Genomic DNA, 20,266 nt, shown 5'->3' on the forward strand with positions numbered 1-20,266 from the left:
TTTATTTTTTAGTTTTTGAACAGTTTTATTGACTTCATTCTCTGTGGTTGGAAGTGACATCATTGTATTTAATGCAACATTATTTACAGGTGTTATTATTTGTTTTGGAGAATTTGTGCTGTAACTTCTCCGCAATACTTGAAAAATGCTCATTTGCATGGTTTGCTGCGTGTTGTGGATAATTTATTACTTATCCCGCTCCCTTAGCGGTATGTTATTCTGCATTTGTTTGCCTCTTCCCGTTTCCTTTTTTATAACATCCCAGACTGCTTTGCTTTTATTCTCTGCATTATATATTATTTTGTCATTAAATGACTTTTTTTTGTAGCAATCAGCACCTTCCTATAGATCTTCTTGTATCTATGATAGAAATTTAAGAATTCTGGATCACTGCGAATCTTTTTCATGGAACTAAGGTGTTTAAGTGTTGGGAGGACTTCTTAATACCTGCTGTTATCCATCTGTTTTTGTGAGATGTTGATACAGACATGCATACTTTTGGAAATGCCTTTTCAAAGTTCAATTTAAACAATTTCACATTCACATTGGTTTCCTTATACACTTCATCCCAGATTTGTTTTTCTAGCTCTTTTGAAAAATCTTTTATTTTGATTTCTGATAGATGTCATTTGTAGGCTTGTCATTTAGGGAATGATTCGATTCCTGATTTTACTGTCGTTATTTGACAGAGATGGTCTGATAATCCGAGATATTTTACAGCTGCATCACATTTTCCCATGTCCATATTTGTGGCCACATGGTCAATTACTGATGCAGTCGTTTTAGTAGCCCTTGTTGCACTATTGACCAATAAGGACATACCAAAATTTTGAAGGATGTTTATGAAGGTGGTGCTGGATTCATTTATGATATTAGTGTTGATGTTAATGTCCCCCACACAGAATTATGTTGACCTTTGTCCTTGAGACTTTACCTAGAACTTCTGTTAATTTATTGAAAAAAATGTCCACACTACCACTGGGAGATCTATACACACACAAAATGATTAATTTCTTGGTGATATCAAGCCCTGTTAATTCAATAGCTGATATTTCAAAGTGTTTGTCTTCACTTACTGTACTGAGGTCATGTCTTGATTTGAACTGTGTTCCTTTTTTGATATAAATACATGATCCTCCACCCCTTGAAGTAGAAGTAGTTCTGCAGTAAGCCTTTTCGTACAATGATAATACTACATGTTGGATTTCTGTGTCTCTACACCAGTGCTCAGTAACACAAACTACTGTGCAGCAGTTCAGAGATTGGAGCTCAACTTCTAATAGTTGTATTTTATTTTTTAATGATTGCATGTTTTGACAGAGGATTGTTAAGTCTGTGAAATGTCCCATGTTACTCTTTCCAATGTTTTGTTTTTCTTTGTGACATCAGTTATATGTGATATTTGAAGTGTTAAAATCGGTCTTGTGAGAGATTGTTCGAGTATTTTTTTTAAACTGCTGGAGAGGCAGGGGAACCTGTTGTCTGGATTTATCCTAAAAAATACCTGCTTTTCCTACCTATGACCGAGATCCACCCCCTATACTTTCATGAATCAGCTGTACCAATCTTCCCTTCCCAGTCCTGTTTAGGTGTAGGCCATGCCTAGTGAAACCCCATCTGTTGATTGTCCCGAGAAACATGAGCAAAGTTGGTTGTCCTCAGAGCCATCCTTAACACCACATTGATTCACCTCACAGTTCCATCAAGGTGTGGTCGATCATGATGCCGGAACAGCTCAACAAAGTGTACTTTGGTGCCATGAGCCAGGGAAGCTATCTTGTCCAGGTCACCACCTATGTCATATGCCCCATCCCTGTCCAAATTGTTTCCCACCCCACCAGCTATCGCAACATGGTCCTCTTTTGTAAAGGACCCTAGGTCCTCTATCACATGACAGCCCTGCATTTGGCTTGAAGATACTGGTAGCCTGGTACACTGCCCCTAAACTTTCCTGTAACCTACACCTCACCCATGGCTACTACCTAGCAGCAGCACTCTTCTTCCTAAGACTTTGTACATTCCTAGACTTCTTGGCCTCGGTTGAAGTGCGCTGCACAATTCCTGCTCCTCATTCTACCTGAGGCTCTTCTACACTTGGCTCTGGCAATGGTAGATACCAGCTGTTTTTGGTGTTGGTGATAAAACTGTCAGATCGTGTTCTCTTTCTTCCTATCCTCCTACCAGCTGCCAGTTCCCAATCACCCTCCTCCCCCCTATCTCCCTTTATCCTTATGAGTTCCTTCCTTGCTTCCTCCAACTGTGCCTGAAGGGCACAGATTTTCCCCCTGTTCCCTAATCAAAATGTTCCTACTGCATACTCAGCAGTTCCAGGAGAGAGACTCTTCTGTTCTCCCAATATTCTCTCCCCTCCCCCCCCCCCCCCCTCCCCTGTGAAAATATTTCCTACAAGATTGGCAACAAATCCCTCTACTCACTGCCCTATAACAGCTCCCACATTTCTCACTCACAGTCAGTTTCGAAAGAATAATTAAGTTTAAGGAATGTTTTAAATTTGTCAAGGACGAGAGATTGGCAGTGTGTAAACAAAAAATGACACAAAGATCTTGTGTGCGGTGGTTGTTATTTTTATACTGAATTAGAGATACAATAACAGAAGAATGAATTTGTAATTACTTTGCTTTTAGAGAATTTATGTTATCAGGCTTGTTTGGTCAGGTTTTTAAACTTTATAACTTGGAAAATTTAGGCCTAGATCGCGTCTATATAACTAGTAAACAATACAAATGGTATTAGTTACATATGATTTAGAAACGTTTATTTACACTTTTATTGTAACAATAGACACTGATGAAACTAGTACCTGTCTTTATTAAAAGAATTTTTCACTATCAAGAAAACTTGAACAGAATTTTTTGTTTTTATGTTATGCAAAATTTCGGGTTATGTCATAATTATTGGGACTTAAGCTAAAGAACAAGTTTTTTCAAGAAAAAGCTCTGCTGGGACGCTAATATTCAGTTGTGTGACAAGAACGGACACTACAGCAAGTATACAAAACAAAGAAAATTTAAATTTGACACTATTTCCTCTTAAATAAGTTCATGTAGCGGACGAAGAAAATACCTGTGATCTCACTTGGTGGCCATCTTGTGTATAATAATTTGAGACACAATTAAGGGAAATAGAAGCCGCAGAGAAAAACTTTTTGGGTTGAAAATCTAGGACGGAATAATGACAATATTATGAAAAGTATAGAATGCTAATCATCATACAGAGGAGATGTCAAGTCAGTCAGGCATGAAAAAAGACTGCTATACATGTGAGCTTTTGGCCAAAAGGCCTTTTTCTAACATAGAATGCTAATCATCATACAGAGGAGATGTCAAGTCAGTCAGGCATGCAAAAAGACTGCTATACATGTGAGCTTTTGGCCAAAAGGCCTTTTTCTAACATAGAACACACACACACACACACACACACACACACACACACACGGCCACTGGCTCTCGCTACTGAGACTGGCTTTAGTGGCCACACACAGTGATCTTGTGTGTGAGTTGTGCTTGTGGCAATGTGTGTGTTTTGTACATTAGAAGGTCCTCTAGCCAGAAGCCAAAAGCTCACATGTATAGCAGTCTTTTTGTGTGCCTGTCTGTGTTCAACATCTCCTCATCATTTTCATGGGTTGATAATTTTATGTTTCAGTTCATATTTTATGTTCGACAAGTAGCAGCAGCAGTAGTAATTGTCATGGTGGTGGGCATGGTGGCGGCAACAGCAGCAGTAGCAGCAGCAGAAATAGGGCTGTCTATAGCAAACTTGATAAACAATTATGGAAAAGGATCATGTTGTAGGTAAATGATAATATGCATACTGTTGTTGTTGAATCATCTTTATGTCTTGTGGTTTGTGATTGAACTATCATGTACATATTAATACAACAGATTAGCACAAGAGCATGAAATTAAAGCTGCACATTAGAAAGTCAAATTTAAAAGAATCTCATCCTCAGTATTTCATAAATACATATTTCTTTACAGAAAAACAAACATTAATGACAAATAGCTGGATGACACAATGTCAGCTAAATACAAGCTGTTCTACACAGAGACAACAGGTTAGTTAATCTTCATCACTTAAAAGCTTTTTTCGTCTTAACTTTGTTATTCTTACATCATCATCAGTTGGGCGAATATGAACTGGAGGAATGAGAGCTCCTGCTACATAACGTCCCTCAGCATTTAGAAAATTAAATGTAGAGCACGCACGTTCAGTTGGAAGAACTTCCAGATTGATGCGGTGTTGCTTTACAATGTCTGCCACTCTTTTTCTAAGATTTATATCATATGTTGCATCCCCAATTCCCAGCACAAGCAAATCTGGAATACAAAAAATGAAACAATGAATAATTCACACTGAGAAGTAAGCCTTTAATAGACTAAACCAGGAGATATAAATAACAAAATTTTAACATAAATAATAAATCAATAAAAACATAACAAACTAAAAGCTGATTCTGCTTGTCTAGTAGTGCAAGTAATGCATAAACTTAACAAGTGATTTGAATTAAGACCACTATGCAGTGCAACAACAAAGCTTGAAATACACAGCAACATGTAACCTGTGCATTTCCTCTACTGTCCAAAAAACATTTAGCATCTGCCTGTTTACTCTCTATCAGAGCGCATTTATTCTCTATCAGTGCGCACACATATCAGATTATACCAATTGTGTACTCCATCCCTTCCCTTCTGTTTTCCTTTAGAAAAGTGGCAGAGAGCAATGATAGGTTATCCTCTCCACAACTACAATAATTGATGGGAGAGATGTGAAGGCTGTATGCTTTATTGCAGACATCAATATAGATGGGTCCCATAGCAGAAGTGAGGATCACGTGTAATTTCATACATAAAGTACTGGAAGGTCTGCGCAGGATTGCACAGCCTCAGATGCATTCTAGTGAACTCAAACTTGCCAAATAGCGAACAGACTGTAAAGCTTCTGTGATCAGTGTCCAACCTCTTGGCATTTTCGTCCCAGCTATCCAATGATTTGAATTTGTCCAAACTGACATTGCTGGCCCACTGTCTTCATCTGTAGGACACATCTTTGCTGTTTTGCTGAGCAAGAAGCATATTCAGACTGCAGTTTATCATCTAACAGCAAATGCCTCAGTCGAGCACTTATACCACCAATTAACAGTGTGTCTGAGAAACAGTGTTGGAAAGACAGTTTATCCCTTCTCCTATCAGGTCTGTGCAACACCACCAGGGAAGATCTTCATGTTACACAGTATAACTGTGTCTACAGCCACACAGTCCAGTTACCTGGCAAATTCTTCACCAACACACCAAATGGTTTTATTGAGCCATAAGACCTCATTCCACAATGACGTTCACACATTCCCTAATTCCGTCGCAGTTCTTAGCCAAAAGAGAAGACGTTTAAGAGCGACGTCCGTGACACTTTTACTATGATTTCCATTGATAGTCTTAAACCAGCTTTCTGCATCTACAATGCTGGTAACTACTAATCAGACAAGACACCAACAGTGCCCTCCTCATGATGCCACAATACTCGGCATGTTCACATACCCCTCTGCCGATCATCACTCCATCTGGACGTCGTATGGATTTCAGCAGAAAATGCCATTAGCATTTGGGATAGGAAGTGATGATTAGTGATAAAGTTGCTCTGTTGGGCTGTTTGGCCACTGAAGACATGCAACTTCACATTCAGTGTGAGTAATAGCCTTTTACAAACTACCCTATACCTTACGTCCATTGCATGCAGTTCCCTTTGCATTGTTTACTTGGAAACTGGCCAAGATGAACCGGCATTCTCTGACAGTAGCAATTCCTGTCAAATCAAAAAGCAGTTGTCACAGGTAAGGAAGGACATTCGTCTCTGGTGCCCGAAGGTTAGAATATTTTTACGACCACATTTCTAGTGCAGTGTTACATGACATTGGTTTACCATTTTTGTAAAAATGTTGAACAGTCCACACTGATTCACTGAGAAATCAGGCAACATTATTCAGAATGTGGTAAAAAATATAAAAGCCACACGGCACTATTCACTAGAATATCCCACAGGTAGTTCAACCACCTAGTGGAAGGGGTATTCTTTCTCAATGTGCAACCAAACCAAGTAGCGAATAAAGAAATAAAAAAGTGTACTTGTGTAACAGTTATTTCCAGAAAAATACTTTTTCATCCACACACAAAAATTTACGTCATAAAATAATGGAGATCATCAGGAGAAATCTACAACTAGGCCAACCATAGACACTCAGTGGTACCTGTTGTGAAACCAGGGAAGGTTGCAGCCAAAAAAGATGCAAACTACTGTAACCAACGTGTTGTCCTTAGGCTATACTCAGTTTTGTTTGCAGGTGGTGTTCTGTATTATTTTAATAAAACACTTTCTTTTCATTAGAGTGATAATCTTGTCATAAAGTTTAATGGTTATGTGCTATTAAGCACCATTATTTGGTTTTATATAATTTTCGCAAGAAATCTGTTCGCTACCTGAAAATGAGTCATACCTAGTTACAGGTAAATAAACTGTTTTATTTAATAATATTTTGAGTGATTTATAATATGTCTCTAACTGATCATGCATTATCCACATAATGAAACTCAGCTAAAATGGAATATAATGAGCACAGCATAAATAAAACAGGAGGGCCACCTCTAGAGAGAGTATGTTTTGTCCAACTTAGAGGTTAAAAAAAAGACAGGACGTGTAAATTTAGTCTAGCAAACACAACAATAATGTGGAGTGTTGTTATTTTGAGCCAGAATATAGAGCGAGATAGTTATGGAGAACACTGGGAATAGTGGTGTCTACAAGAACAAGAAATGCGCAACACCAGGATGATGCACGGGGCCACGTAGTGGTGGCTGCCTACTTTTATCATCTGTCTGTGGCATCATTAGACTTAGGTATTCAAGGGCATATTGATATCACACCACTTTTCTGTGCATTAATATCAGTATTTCAAAGCTGTAGGTGTATCTTCTCCTTCAAGTAGCTTTCCAATTACCCCCAAAATGCTATGTGTGCCATGTTTCAGCCCAAACACACAGGAAAAAATCCTTGGTAATGCCAGAAGCAAAGATGGATGCTTCATTTTTTGGTCAAGTTGCTCACTATTTTACTATGGGGACCAACATAAGAAATGATTTTCCTTACAAGCTAACTGGACAAAATTTTAGTCACTACATTAAAAGAGGACAATGGTTAGTTTTCAACACTGTAAGCAGTGTAAAAGAACTGGCACCGGATGATTGTGTGGCCATCCACCACTGACTAAGTCATGGCAATGAAGTGGTGTTTATAAGCCAGTCAGTTGTATGGAATCACAGAAGTACGATGGTCAATGTGTAGATGGGACACAATGTCAGAAAGGAGCTATCATGTCTGGATGTGATGTGCACACAACCAAGCCATACCCAACTCTGCAGATGAGGTCAGTAATACAGAACTGTGCAGTGGTGTTTGACTCTGAAGTACACCAGTTCACACCTTTACAGTGGATGAAATTGTCACTGCCAGTATTTGGTTGGCAAGGTGGTGGAGAGGGGGTAGTGTAAAGTTCCTAGTCACCAGTCTTTGTACCAACTCCTATGATTAAATTTCATGCCTCTCCAAAGTGTCTCATGAAGTCAGCAGATGTGACATTGTTGGTGTAGATCTGCTGTTGGATGGGGACATTAAGCTCAATGGGCCCCTTGGTTCTATTCTACAGGAGCAGGCTACATGGCGGCACCAGGTTTCATTCTCCCCCTTCTCTCAGTAACATACAACAAAAATGCAATACTACACTATACACACATTCATTACTCTTATCCATACTCATAAGATAAGACACAATTCTCACATGTCGCCAAGGAAAGGGGCTACTACTGAAATTGGTGTAACGGTAATGAATTACATATGCTAACCTGCTTCATGAATGAGTCTGTCCATACAGCAGCTCCTGAGATAAACCTTCACATACAAACAGGAAGACACGGCGGTGGACTTATGGATTTATGATATGGATACATAAGACAACTGGGGTCAACATGGCAGTAAAAGGAGAAGTCAGGCTTTGTATGTTATTTGATACAAACTGATTTTATATACAAACAAAACAAATGATGCAAAAGATACAACAGAGCATTAAAAAGTTACATACAATACACAGTTTTTTTTGGCTGGTCATAAGAGTTCCAAGGCTATAGCTTTTTCATTTTTTTTTAAATTCCTTTGCTTGCTGCTAGTTTCAAGATTGCAGCCCTATTCTCAAGCACACATTCTTATCAAAATCATCCAAGCTGTCACGCTGTAACCACAAAACAAGTAGTGAACAATGAAATAAGAAAGTACACCTACGGCACTGCAATTTCCAGAGAAAATTAATTCTTCATGGACCCATAGACAAAAGTTTCCCTTGTGAGGTATTGGAGATCATGAGGAGTCTACATGTAGTTGTAACTGTGTGTGTAAAAAAATAAATAAACAAATAAAATAAAAAAATGCTAATCAGGACAATTATGACAAACATATGTTGCATTAGTATCATCTGCCCAAACAATGGCTTGACACAATCTACACACTTATCTACCTCGTACAAGCCATTCTGTATCTCTGTAACTACGACAAACAAAATCCATTTGATGTTACTTATTGTTTCAAGCCTTGATCTAGCTCTGCAATTTTATTCCCCTCTCCCCTTCCACTCCTTCCCACAGACTTTCCCCATATTACTAACTGAACTATACCTTGACACCTCAGGATGTACCCTGTCAACCTACCCTTCTCATTGTCAAGGTGTACCATAAAGCTATTTTTTCACCAGTAATATTTAGTTATTCGATCTACCCTTTTTTGTGTAGCACCACATTTGAAGTTTCAATTTTCTTATTATCTGCTGTTTGTCACCCATGTTTCACTTCCATATTAGGCTAATTTCAACCAAAGACTTTCAAAACAGCATTCCTAACACCCAAAGTTACATTTTTTTGTAATGGAAGGAAAGATATTTAAGGGTTCAATGTAAACTGTCATTTGTAATATTTTTGTTACTGAATAGTTTCATATCCTATGAATAATTAATTCATAAATGAAACAGTGTAGGTCAAACTTAATATTTCCAACAGGTTGTGGCTCCAGGCCACATAAAAATGAACTTAACATGGTTTTAGGACTCCTGCACAAGCTGGTAGTTGAAATTTTTTGTTGAAACAAGTCATATGGTGTTCTGTGCAATTTTCCTGGTATAGAGTATTCCATGATGTTTTCGGATTGTAGCCAGATGACACTGACTTCTTGCCATGATATTTTGGCTGATAACCGCTTTGCCATCTTCAGGTGAGTGTTTTGCACTGGAGATTGCTAGTTTACATTGCTAGCTTTGTACCAAAAATTGGAGCCATGATGTACATGCAAAGCCAGCCAATACATGAGCAACCTCTGTGAAGTTTAATGCCCTCTTTCTTATACTACCATGGAAATCTTGGCCTCAATGAGATCCTCCTGGGATTCAGTTACTAAGGAGATCTTACTCACGGTGACGGCAGCTTTCACCTGGATAATATGCGGGAGCCAGTGATATCTTCAGAAATAAAATGCTTTATGACTGATGACACATCTAGCAACAGTTAATTTTATTTATTTGACATCTGAATTTTAATTCAATGGGCATGCATTCTGACAGAGAGCGCGCGTGTAGTATCACCTTTACACATGCGCCTGTGCACCACAAATGGAGCAATATTCGAAGACAGGGATTGCTCTGCAATGGCTGCCTTCGCAAACGCATCTTGGCACCAATTTTCGGTATAAAGATAGCGATGTAAACTAGCAACCTCCAGTACGAAAGACTCACCAGAAGATGGCTGAATGGTTGTCAGCCGAAATATCGTGGGAAGAAGTTGATGTCATCTGGCTGCAATCCCGAAACTTGGCGTAATAAGTCATACAGTAATAGGAACCTTCTATAAGAACATAGCTACCAATGTCAGTTATAAAGTAAATATTGAAAAACCTGCAGGACATAATGATTGGGCAAAATGGAAATGGCCCATCTCTATGGTGCTTCCTTCATTCATATGAAGTGGAAGAAACTATTAACGATAAGTGTGAACGTGTATTGGCATGAAAAATATGATAGTAACTGCTCTAAGTAAACCAGCTGCTGAATGTGTGTTAGCTCGCAGTAACACTAAAGAAATATGTGACAAACTATGTGTGACCTGAATGTAGCAGAACACAGTGTTTAAATATGTTAATTCAAACTTTTTATGGGTCCAGTATGTCAACACAGAACATATTATGTAGTATGGATGGATTTTAAAGAAATCTACTCACAAAGCAGCAGCAGCAGGGCAAAACACAAATAAAAAATATGGGAATGTGCAAGCTTTCAGAGCCAGTAGCTTCTCTTTCTTGCAGAAAGGCTGGAGAGAAAGGAAGAAGGATGAAGGGAAAGGACTGGCAAGGTTCAGGAAATGGGGAGAGTTATAGGACAGTCCCGCAGAATCCTGGGTCAGGGGGTACTTACTGGATAGGATGAAAGAGAAAATGATTGTTGGTGCCTACACCAGATGAGACTTTAATACCTGAGAACTTAAAGGTGGAAGGTAGAGTAATAAGCAAGACAGATATTAATGGGACAAAAATAAAGTAACCAAGTGCAAGAAGAACTCGCATAGTGAGGGTTCTGTACAAACTTAATCATATATGTAGTCAGTTCACCATTCCGGGAATCGAAAATCTCAAAAGATTTTTGATAGTTATTAATATTGACACTGGCAAGATGTAAGTCCTGGAAATTCCAAGACAAAATCAAAATCAGTCGGCCTACAGTAGTTCCTGAGACTAGTCCAGACATACGAAAGGAAGCAAGCAGGGGACTTTAGTTTATATATGTAGAGAAAGAAGATTAAATTAAATACTTTTTATTTACTTACATAAACATGACTGCAACTAACATTTTATATTTGTGTGTAGTAATATTTTTCTGACATCCTGTTCTAACGGCAAACAGATATTTTTAAGCAATATTATTACAATTTAACAATTTTTGAATTTTTTTTCCTTTACTTGTACTGTGAAACCCTGCTTCTTGTTGAATTTCATGAGTATAGGTCAACAGGACCTATACATTTTGATGGGCAAGTTTGTGAGTGTCAAAATATGTGACATAATGGCAGATGTATTAATTATTTCGAGTTAGAAGCTTAAATGTTTTAGAATGCCAAGGGACCACAGAACTCAGAATGCGACATAATTTTGAAGTTGATACACCTTGCCATTGCTGAGAAAAAGGGGTCTCAACAGTCAGGCAGGCAAACAAAGAAGAAATCCTATAAGTGTTCCCTCTTAGGTATGGAACCCAACATGATGCAAGCGTCAATAACAGTGTATTATATGTGGTAAATACGTGAGACGGTGAGGAAAAAAATAGATAGATTGGAAAATAAAAGATGTAGACACATAAATGGGAGCAAAGAAAAGTTATGGTTGCTGTGTTGGCTGAAGAGCCAACACCGTTTTACTAGAGGAGGCCGAAATGCACGCGTTTTAGCTCACGCAGGCTGGCGTGAGGAGGGAAGAACTATACTGACGTGAGGTCTGGAACATGACAAGGAATTAGAATTCAGAAAGTGGACGTAATTAGTTTGATACTTAACTTTAATCCATTAATGATGAACGTCGCTCTTGACGGTACACGAGTCACAATATTATCTGTTCAGAAGACATAGTAACTGAATGTGGCGCCTTGCTAGGTGGTAGCAAATGACGTAGCTGAAGGCTATGCTAAACTGTCGTCTCGGCAAATGAGAGCGTAAGTAGTCAGTGAACCATCGCTAGCAAAGTCGGCTGTCCAACTGGGGCGAGTGCTAGGGAGTCTCTCTAGGCTAGACCTGCCATGTGGCGGCACTCAGTCTGCAATCACTGATAGTGGCGACACGCGGGTCTGACGTATACTAACGGACCGTGGCCGATTTAAAGGCTACCACCTAGCAAGTGTGGTGTCTGGCGGTGACACCACAATAGTTACTGAAAAGAAATACTGAGTCCACAAAAATTAATATAAATTTATTCCAAGTGAGTGGCAAGAACTAAGCACATGGTGTAATGCCTTTTCCCACTTGCAGAGTTTTATGGAGCTTGTGTCCAGGGGTGAATCCAGATGGTACATGTGGTGAAAAAGGCACCGATGTTATGCCTATCGTGCTGTAGAGTGATTTTTTTTTTCTGAGGGGGCAAAAACAACTGAGGTCATAAATCCACTTCATAACCTTATAACACTAATCCAAAAATGAGTTAAAAGCAGCAACATGTTAAGCCCAATCGACGGAAGAAAAGAGAAGAACATGGGCTTCCCCTTGGAGAACAGTCCACAAAATACGCCGTAGAGACAGGAGTGGTCCCAAACTAAAGATTAAATGTCATTCACCATATTGCTACAAAGGATAAAAAGTAAAATGCATTTGACAGCCCACACATCATTTGCTAAAACGGCTGATAACTCAAACGGCAAACATACACTTGAACGTACGTGGTAAAAAAAAAGGGCATTATCTCAGGAAATGACCAACTGTCAGAGGCTGACAACAATGAGCACAAAGTGATGGGGTATCAACACTTAACAAATGATGAGGGCTAAAATGTACGCACCCAATAAGCAAAATAGCTAAAATGAATTCCTCACAGTGAGAGGGCCGAGAGGAGGTCGGCTAAGCTGCTGGTAGAGGTTTAATTCCCTGGCGCTTTTTTCCCATGAAGAAAAAACCAGTGGTGATGCCAAAGTGACACCAGCTGCAAACGGACAGCAACATGGATATCATCTGAAGGATTGGAAGAGCTGTCGTGACCAGAACCCACATGAACATCACAGCAGCTCCCTCAAAAGTGGGCAAGTGGAAGCTTTCTTGGACCAGTTGTACTAAGTGACGGACTGTGTACAGCACACAGAGGCTCTGACAGGCACCGAGAGAATCAGAGCATATGACACAATCAGAAACCCTGTGTCACTGGATATACTGGGTGGCCTAATAGAGTGCAAAGAGCTCTGCTGTAAATATTGAGCAATGTCCTGGAAGCCAATGCCGAAAATGGTTTGTGCCAATGATGAAGGCACAACAAACACCACAGTCAGTCCTAGGGTCATCAGTGCACATGGAGGTGCTATCACTAAGTTGCATGTGAAGGTCAAGAAACTTACCACACTAGATCAAATCTGGGGTAGTTCCCTTAGGAAGCGAATGAAATCCAAGATAAATTTGGGCTGCCACAAAAATCCAAGGTGGTGAATGGTTCACACCCATCAGGAACATGGCAGACAGTGCGAAGTGCCAAAGCAGGAGTCAAAAACGAATTCTGCGAGGTAACAGACAAAAAGGATGTGCCCCACACTGGTAGTCAAGGGAGTCATTGAAAAAGGGGTGTACAACAGGCGGCTGGGCAAGGCAGACAAACACCATGCGTATCTGCACAGGAAACATCATGCCAGTACGACAGTGGTAGTTCAACAGCTTCTGCATAGAAATGCACAACTGGGCTAGTGTAAAAGGCCCCAGGTCCCAAATGGATTCTACAATGGTAGATTGTATTAAGACAGAATAAGACGTGTGGATGGACGTGCAGATGAATAAACAAAACACCCATAGTCTAGTTTCAAACACACAAGGGATTGGTACAAATGGAGAAGGTGGTCCGATCCGTTCCCCAGGGAATACCACTTAGGGCATGCAAAACACTGAGGGATCGGGTACAGGATCTGGCCAGGTAAAACATGTGGGAGGACCAAGAAAGTTTTCTATCAAGCATGAACCCCAGGAATTTCGTAGTTTCAGTGAACAGAAGAGCCACAGGCCCAAGATGTAAAGACAGTGGAAGAAACCCACTGTGCTGCCAGAAATTCATACAAATGGTTTTGTCAGTAGAAAAGTGAAAGGCATTTTTGATGCTCCACGAGTAACACCAATCGAAATATCGCTGAAGACACCGCTCAAGGAGACAAGTCCATGGAGAACTGCAGTAGATCACAAAGTCATCGATGAAAAGGGAGCCACAGATGCCTGGTGGGCGACAGTCCATAACAGGGTTAATGGATACAGCAAAGAGGACGATGCTCATGACAGAGCCTTGAGGCACCCCATTCTCGTGCAAAAAAGGTGTCCAACAAGGCCAAACACACATGTACCTTGAAAACTTGGGCTTTTAAAAATTCCTGAAGGAAATGGGGCAGACAGCCTCAGAAGCCCCATGGGTTACAGAGGGTAGGAGTCCTCCAGCAGGTGTCATATGCTTTTTCCAAATAAAAAAAACACGACCACAATCTGGCATTTCTGCAGAAAACAATTCATGACATGAGTTAACAAAGTGACAAGATGGTCAACTGCAGAACAGCACACTCGAAATCCACAGTGTGCAGTGCTTAGCAGATTGTGAGACATGAGCCACCATACCAGCTGGCCATGAATCACACATTCCATCACCTTGCAAACACAATTGGAGAGAGAAATGGGGAAGTAGCTAGAAGGAAGGTGTTTGTCCTTACCAGCATTAGGTATAGGTATGTATCAGCATCTGGGAAACATGCAATCTTCCCAAATGCGATTGTACGTATGAAGGAGAAAGGGCTTGCCCGCAAGATAAAGGTGCTGCAACATCTGAGTGTGAACATCATCTGGCGAAAGATCAGGATAAACTGAGAGCACAATCTAACTCCCTCATAGTAAATGCGGCACTGAAGCATGCACGATTCTGAGAGGAGAAGGGTATTGCCTGAGCCTCCTCTGCTCGTTTCTGAGGGAGGAAGATGGAATGATAGTGTGTGGTACTCAAAATCTCCACAAAATGGTGGCCTAAGGTGTTGGAGATAGCTAGAGGGTCCACAATGACATTATCTGCTACGTCCAGGCCAGAAATCATGGAGTGGACCTTGGTCCCAGAGAGCCGGCGGAGACTGCCCCCACACAATGGAAGTGGGAGTGAAACTGTTAAAAGAATGAGTAAGTGAAATCTGGCTAGCCTATTTAATACTGTGAAGAATGTGATGACGCTGCACACACAACTGTTTATAATGAATACTGTTTGCCATCATAGGATGACAGGTAAAAAGGTAAAGGGCACATCTTTGTGTGCGAATCACATCGCAACACACCACAGTCCACCAGGGGCCAGAGGACACAGCGCGGTAAAGATGAAGTGCGAGGTACAGAACGTTCTGCGCCAGTAAGGATAATCTTTATAAGGTACTCTTCCTGATCATCACGACTGAGGAAATGTTGTTTATCGAAGGCTGCCAGGGAGGAGTAAAGCCTCCAGTTCGCCTTAGAAAGCTGCCAATTGGGTTTACGCGTAGGTGGGATAGGAGTCAGAAAATGGATAGCACATGGGAAATGAAACTTCCTGGCAGATTAAAACTGCGTGCCCGACCGAGACTCGAACTCGGGACCTTTGCCTTTCGCGGGCAAGTGCTCTACCAACTGAGCTACCGAAGCACGACTCACGCCCGGTACTCACAGCTTTACTTCTGCCAGTACCTCGTCTCCTACCTTCCAAACTTTACAGAAGCTCTCCTGCGAACCTTGCAGAACTAGCACTCCTGAAAGAAAGGATATTGCGGAGACATGGCTTAGCCACAGCCTGGGGGATGTTTCCAGAATGAGATTTTCACTCTGCAGCGGAGTGTGCGCTGATATGAAACTTCCTGGCAGATTAAAACTGCGTGCCCGACCGAGACTCGAACTTGGGACCTTTGCCTTTACTGGCAGAAGTAAAGCTGTGAGTACCAAGCGTGAGTCGTGCTTCGGTAGCTCAGATGGTAGAGCACTTGTCCGCGAAAGGCAAAGGTCCCGAGTTCGAGTCTCGGTCGGGCACGCAGTTTTAATCTGCCAGGAAGTTTCATATCAGCGCACACTCCGCTGAAGAGTGAAAATCTCATTCTGGAAACATGGGAAATGGTCGCTTAAGTATGTGTCAGACAAACAGACCACTCGAGATGACAGGCAAGCTGGGCAGCGCAGAACGAGAGATCCAAATGGGAATTGGTTTGCGGAGAGTCTGAAAGGAACATGGGTGCTTCAGTATTAACACAGACAAGGTTGAGTTGATTGAAAAGGTCAGCCAAGAGGACACTTCTCGGGCAGGTTCTGGAAGAACCCCAACAAAGACGGTGTGCATTAAAGAGACTGAGCAACAAAACAGGTTGAGGGAGTTGACCGGTAAGCTGGAGGAAGCCTACCCTGGTGACACCGAATGATGGAGGGATGTAGACGTTGCAAAGAGAAAAGGTGAAGCAACTAAGGATAATGCAGACTGCAACAGCTTGCAGCTGAGTGTTCAGTGAGACAGTTTGGCTATGAACTTCATCCCAGATGAGCAGCACCACTCTCCCAAACTAGAAGGGAAGGTCAAAGATTACCAAAAGGAAATGTGAGAGGTCAAAGCAGTCGTGAGAATGCAAAATTGTTTCTTGGAGGCAAGAAGCATGTGGATGCTGCAATTCCAAGGGGAACCATAATTCCTCCTTGTTAGATCCAATGCGATAAACATTCAGTTGGAGAAGAGACATAATGGGGAATGGAGAGGAGGGAACAAATGAAGGGTAGTCACCCCTGGTGGCTGCCGAATGCCAGCCTTCGAAAACACTCTGCCACAGGATGCAGATGCTGGAGATTCTGTTACATGAGATCTACAGAGGCATCGGCATTCTCCCTGGGTTTGCCTGTGCATACCAGTGCAGAAAAACAATAGGTGGTGTGCACCGGTGAAATGGGAGTCTAGCTGGGTGAGGGATCACATGGCGACACTGTTGAAGATGATCTCAACATGGGGAAGGAGAAGACCATTTGCCTTTGTTTCATTTCTTAGGGTCTTTGCAGTTGGCAGATATAGACTCAGATGTGTGTTGGCTGGAGGGACGTAAGAAGTCTACGTAGGAACATTCCTTTTGTCATTTATGGCCTGCCGGCTGTGTAGCAGGTGATTTCGTCGCCAGGGGCGAAGATCTGGTGGCTTGTTGCGCAGCGGGAGGTGAAGGAGATGGGGATGCTAGCACGATACTAAGTAATTTTAGAACTGCAGTGCTGAATTGGAGGTCGCAAGTCTGCACGGCCATATGCTACGGGGAGTGAGATGTAGCAAGAACGGTACTATAAGAGCCAGATAGTACAATGGGAAAGCTTTCAACTAGCCAACAACTTGCAAGGGTCAAGGTATGGTACTTTTCCCTTCACCCGGATCCCCTGGAATGCCCTCTCATTGAGATACACAGGACATTCTTGGGATGAGGTGGCATGATCATCATTACAATTGATACAGTGGGGAGGAGGCAGGCAATTGGCCTCGTGAGTACAACTACCAGGTGTAACACATTTGGCCGCGTTTTCATAGGACATGGGAGTGCGTTTGTAACGTTGACACTGGTAGCAATGCATAAGGTTTGGAATGAACAATCAGACTGTGATGACTTAGTAGCCTGCTTTGATCTTCGATGGAAGCACTACTCGATCAAACATGAGAAAAAGAGTGCATGTAGGCACTAACGTTGCATCAAACATTTTTATTACCCGATGGACTGCAGTGATGGCTTGGATTTCTCCCTCAGTCAGACCATCAAGCAGCCAAGTGTAAATAACACTACATGAAGAATTCAGCGTTCGATGGGCATCGACACAAACAGGATAGCTGTGGGGGAGTGAAGATGTGTGTAGCTGTTGGGAATGAAAATCACAATTTGCCTCCAGAAGCTAAGTTCCATTACATAAACAAGAACAGGATTTCACAGTGCCTGCAATTGCATGAACACCTTTCTGAATAATAATCATTTTTAACTGTAGCAAAGGTCTGATCTTCTTCAGTATGTGATAGGCTGAGGTACCGAGGTGCGATAGGCTGAGGTACCGAGGTGCGATAGGCTGAGGTACTGAGGTGCAGCTGGGAGTATCTTTGAATCTTTAGCCTCATTCCATTTATGTTTAGTGGATGCAGAGTGAGATGGTGATTGGTTCACTGCAAAAAAATTCCGCATGGTTCCCAGTATCTCTGATGGAGCACTCCTGCCAATTCAGGGTCTCCTCAGAGGGGGCTCACCCACCTCAGGTGATTGTTCACACTCCTGGTCACACCTCCCGAACTCCTGACAGAGGGACCTGCTGGCAATTTGGGAAGGTCACAGCTCATGCTATCACCCCTCCCTGGGCCTGGCCTGTACCAGGGGTACGTGCAAACTTCACAAGTGCACAAGGAGGAAGAAGAAATAAAGAGGAACCCCAAATGCTGAAGCAGAAGAATGGTATTTAAAAAAAAAAGGTTGAGTGATTGTTCTAATGTCAGGCTATTAAAGCTTCAGAACACATTCCCAAAAATATCCCAGATATGTTCCACAAGGGAGGGGAGAAGGAATAGATAGAGGATAGATATGCAGCATGGAATGGGGAGAGCTGCTTACATTTGGGGTACCGTGGTAGCCAAGCACAAACTCACCAAAGAGTGGTAAGCCCTATGGGGAGGGTTTTAAAGTACACTCTGAATCAAGATGTAGTGTGTTATCAGTATGCACCCTCCATGCGCATTCATCCTAACTTATACTTTGGTGGTAATCATACCAATGTAGAAGGCCAAACAGTGTTTACGTAGCATTTGTACACAACTGGTCATTTCATAGGTGGCTCTTTATTTGGCACTACACGTTTTGCGAGTTACATGGCTGGTAGAGATGGTAGTAGGAGGCTGTATCGGGCAAGTCTTACAGTGGGACAATTGCAGGAGTAGGAGCCATAGGGTAGGGGAATGGATGCAGGTCTGAGGAGGATAGTTTGGAGATTTGGGGGAAGGGCAGGGGGGGGGGGGGGGAGAGGTTTGCTACTCTAAGTTTAGCGGGCAAAATATCAGACACATTGGACCTCATACCAGGGCATGATTTTAGAAAGTCATAGCCTTGTCAAAGTAGCTGATTAATACTTTCAAGGTCGGCACAATACTAGGTAACAGGAGATGTACTCTTAAGTTTTGTTTGGAGGGATCAACAGTATTAGGATTGGACATAATGGCCTGAAAAATCTGCTATTGAACTAGCCTGTGGAATAATATGATGTACAATGAACGCTAAAGTGAGAATCGTGGCTTATTGCTGTAAAGAGTTTGCATGTGAGCATATACGTTTGCCTCTAATCCCAAGGTTGTAGGGAGGCAGATTCAGAATAGGATTATGTGAAATTTAATTGTGAGAGTGTATTTAAAGATTCCAAAAGCTTCAGCAGGTCAGCCTTACCACGAGTCCTTATGGAAAATATATCATCAGTGTATTAAGACCAAACCAGAGGCTGAAAGCTTATGGATTCCAGGAAATTCTGTCCCACTCCAGCTCTCTAAATACCACACTATCAGCCACCACTCCTGTCCTACACACCACTGCTACCCAGAGCAATGGAAACTCAGGAGCACAAGTAGAAACAACTGTATAGTGTTTTCAACCTCCAACCTAAGCCACCCCCTCCCCCCAAGTTATCCAAGGGTCTCACTTTTAGCCCTAAATCTGCCATCATGCTGCTTTGATTAAGGACCTACTGTCCTCAATACAAAAAGTATCACTTTGCAATCCAATCTCAGAACCTCTGCAAAAGCAAACCTGACATTGAGCCCTGGCTTGAACAGCTTTGACCAAGAATCCAACTTGATCCCCCACCGCTACCTCAAAATCACCCCTTAAAGGATTTCCAAGAATTCATAAAATCTCAAACTGGTCGACCTCCCTTTCTCAGGTACCTACATCATTACCCTAACCTGTCCTCTGTAGATTTCCATGTGCTTCATTCCCTAAAAACTGATGATTCCATCATTATCCTCCAAGTAGACAAGGGATCTACCATGTCATTACAATCCTGTCCCTGTGGTACAAACTGACCTGCAGTCCCTCGTTAAAACCACAGGCCCCTTACGAGGATTAGCACGTCGATCCATAGAACTTCTTATCCCCCCCCCAAAACACACACTCACCTTTTACCTTCTTCCTAAGATCCACACACTGAATCCCCCCGGCCATCCCATACTTGGTGACTTCAAAGCACCCACTGATATATCCCTATCTTAGTTGATAAACACCTGAAACTTACAGTACAAAGACTCCCCTCCTATGTTAAAGAAACCAACCATTTCCTAAATCACCTGAAATTTCTGCCTTTCCCAATTTCACCACACTAGTTACCATTGATGCCATCTCCCCCTATACCAACATTTCCCCATGTGCATGATCTGTCTACTGCTGAACACTGCTTTATCCAGCACCCCCCTGATTCCT

The 20,266-nt window shown here is 41.8% G+C and overlaps 1 protein-coding gene across 1 annotated transcript in view; it reads right to left on the reverse strand.

Annotated features, from left to right (window-relative positions):
* Positions 1–3,835: 3,835 nt before the first annotated feature.
* Positions 3,836–20,266, reverse strand: part of LOC126203156 (NADH dehydrogenase [ubiquinone] 1 alpha subcomplex assembly factor 3) — a 30,366-nt gene continuing 13,935 nt past the window's right edge. The window contains exon 4 of the mRNA XM_049937398.1: positions 3,836–4,340. Coding sequence (XP_049793355.1) covers positions 4,084–4,340 — 257 coding nt within the window. The 3' untranslated portion in view covers positions 3,836–4,083. The remainder of the gene's footprint in view (positions 4,341–20,266) is intronic.

This window comes from Schistocerca nitens, chromosome 9 (assembly GCF_023898315.1).
Source record: "Schistocerca nitens isolate TAMUIC-IGC-003100 chromosome 9, iqSchNite1.1, whole genome shotgun sequence".
Lineage (NCBI taxonomy): Eukaryota > Metazoa > Arthropoda > Insecta > Orthoptera > Acrididae > Schistocerca > Schistocerca nitens.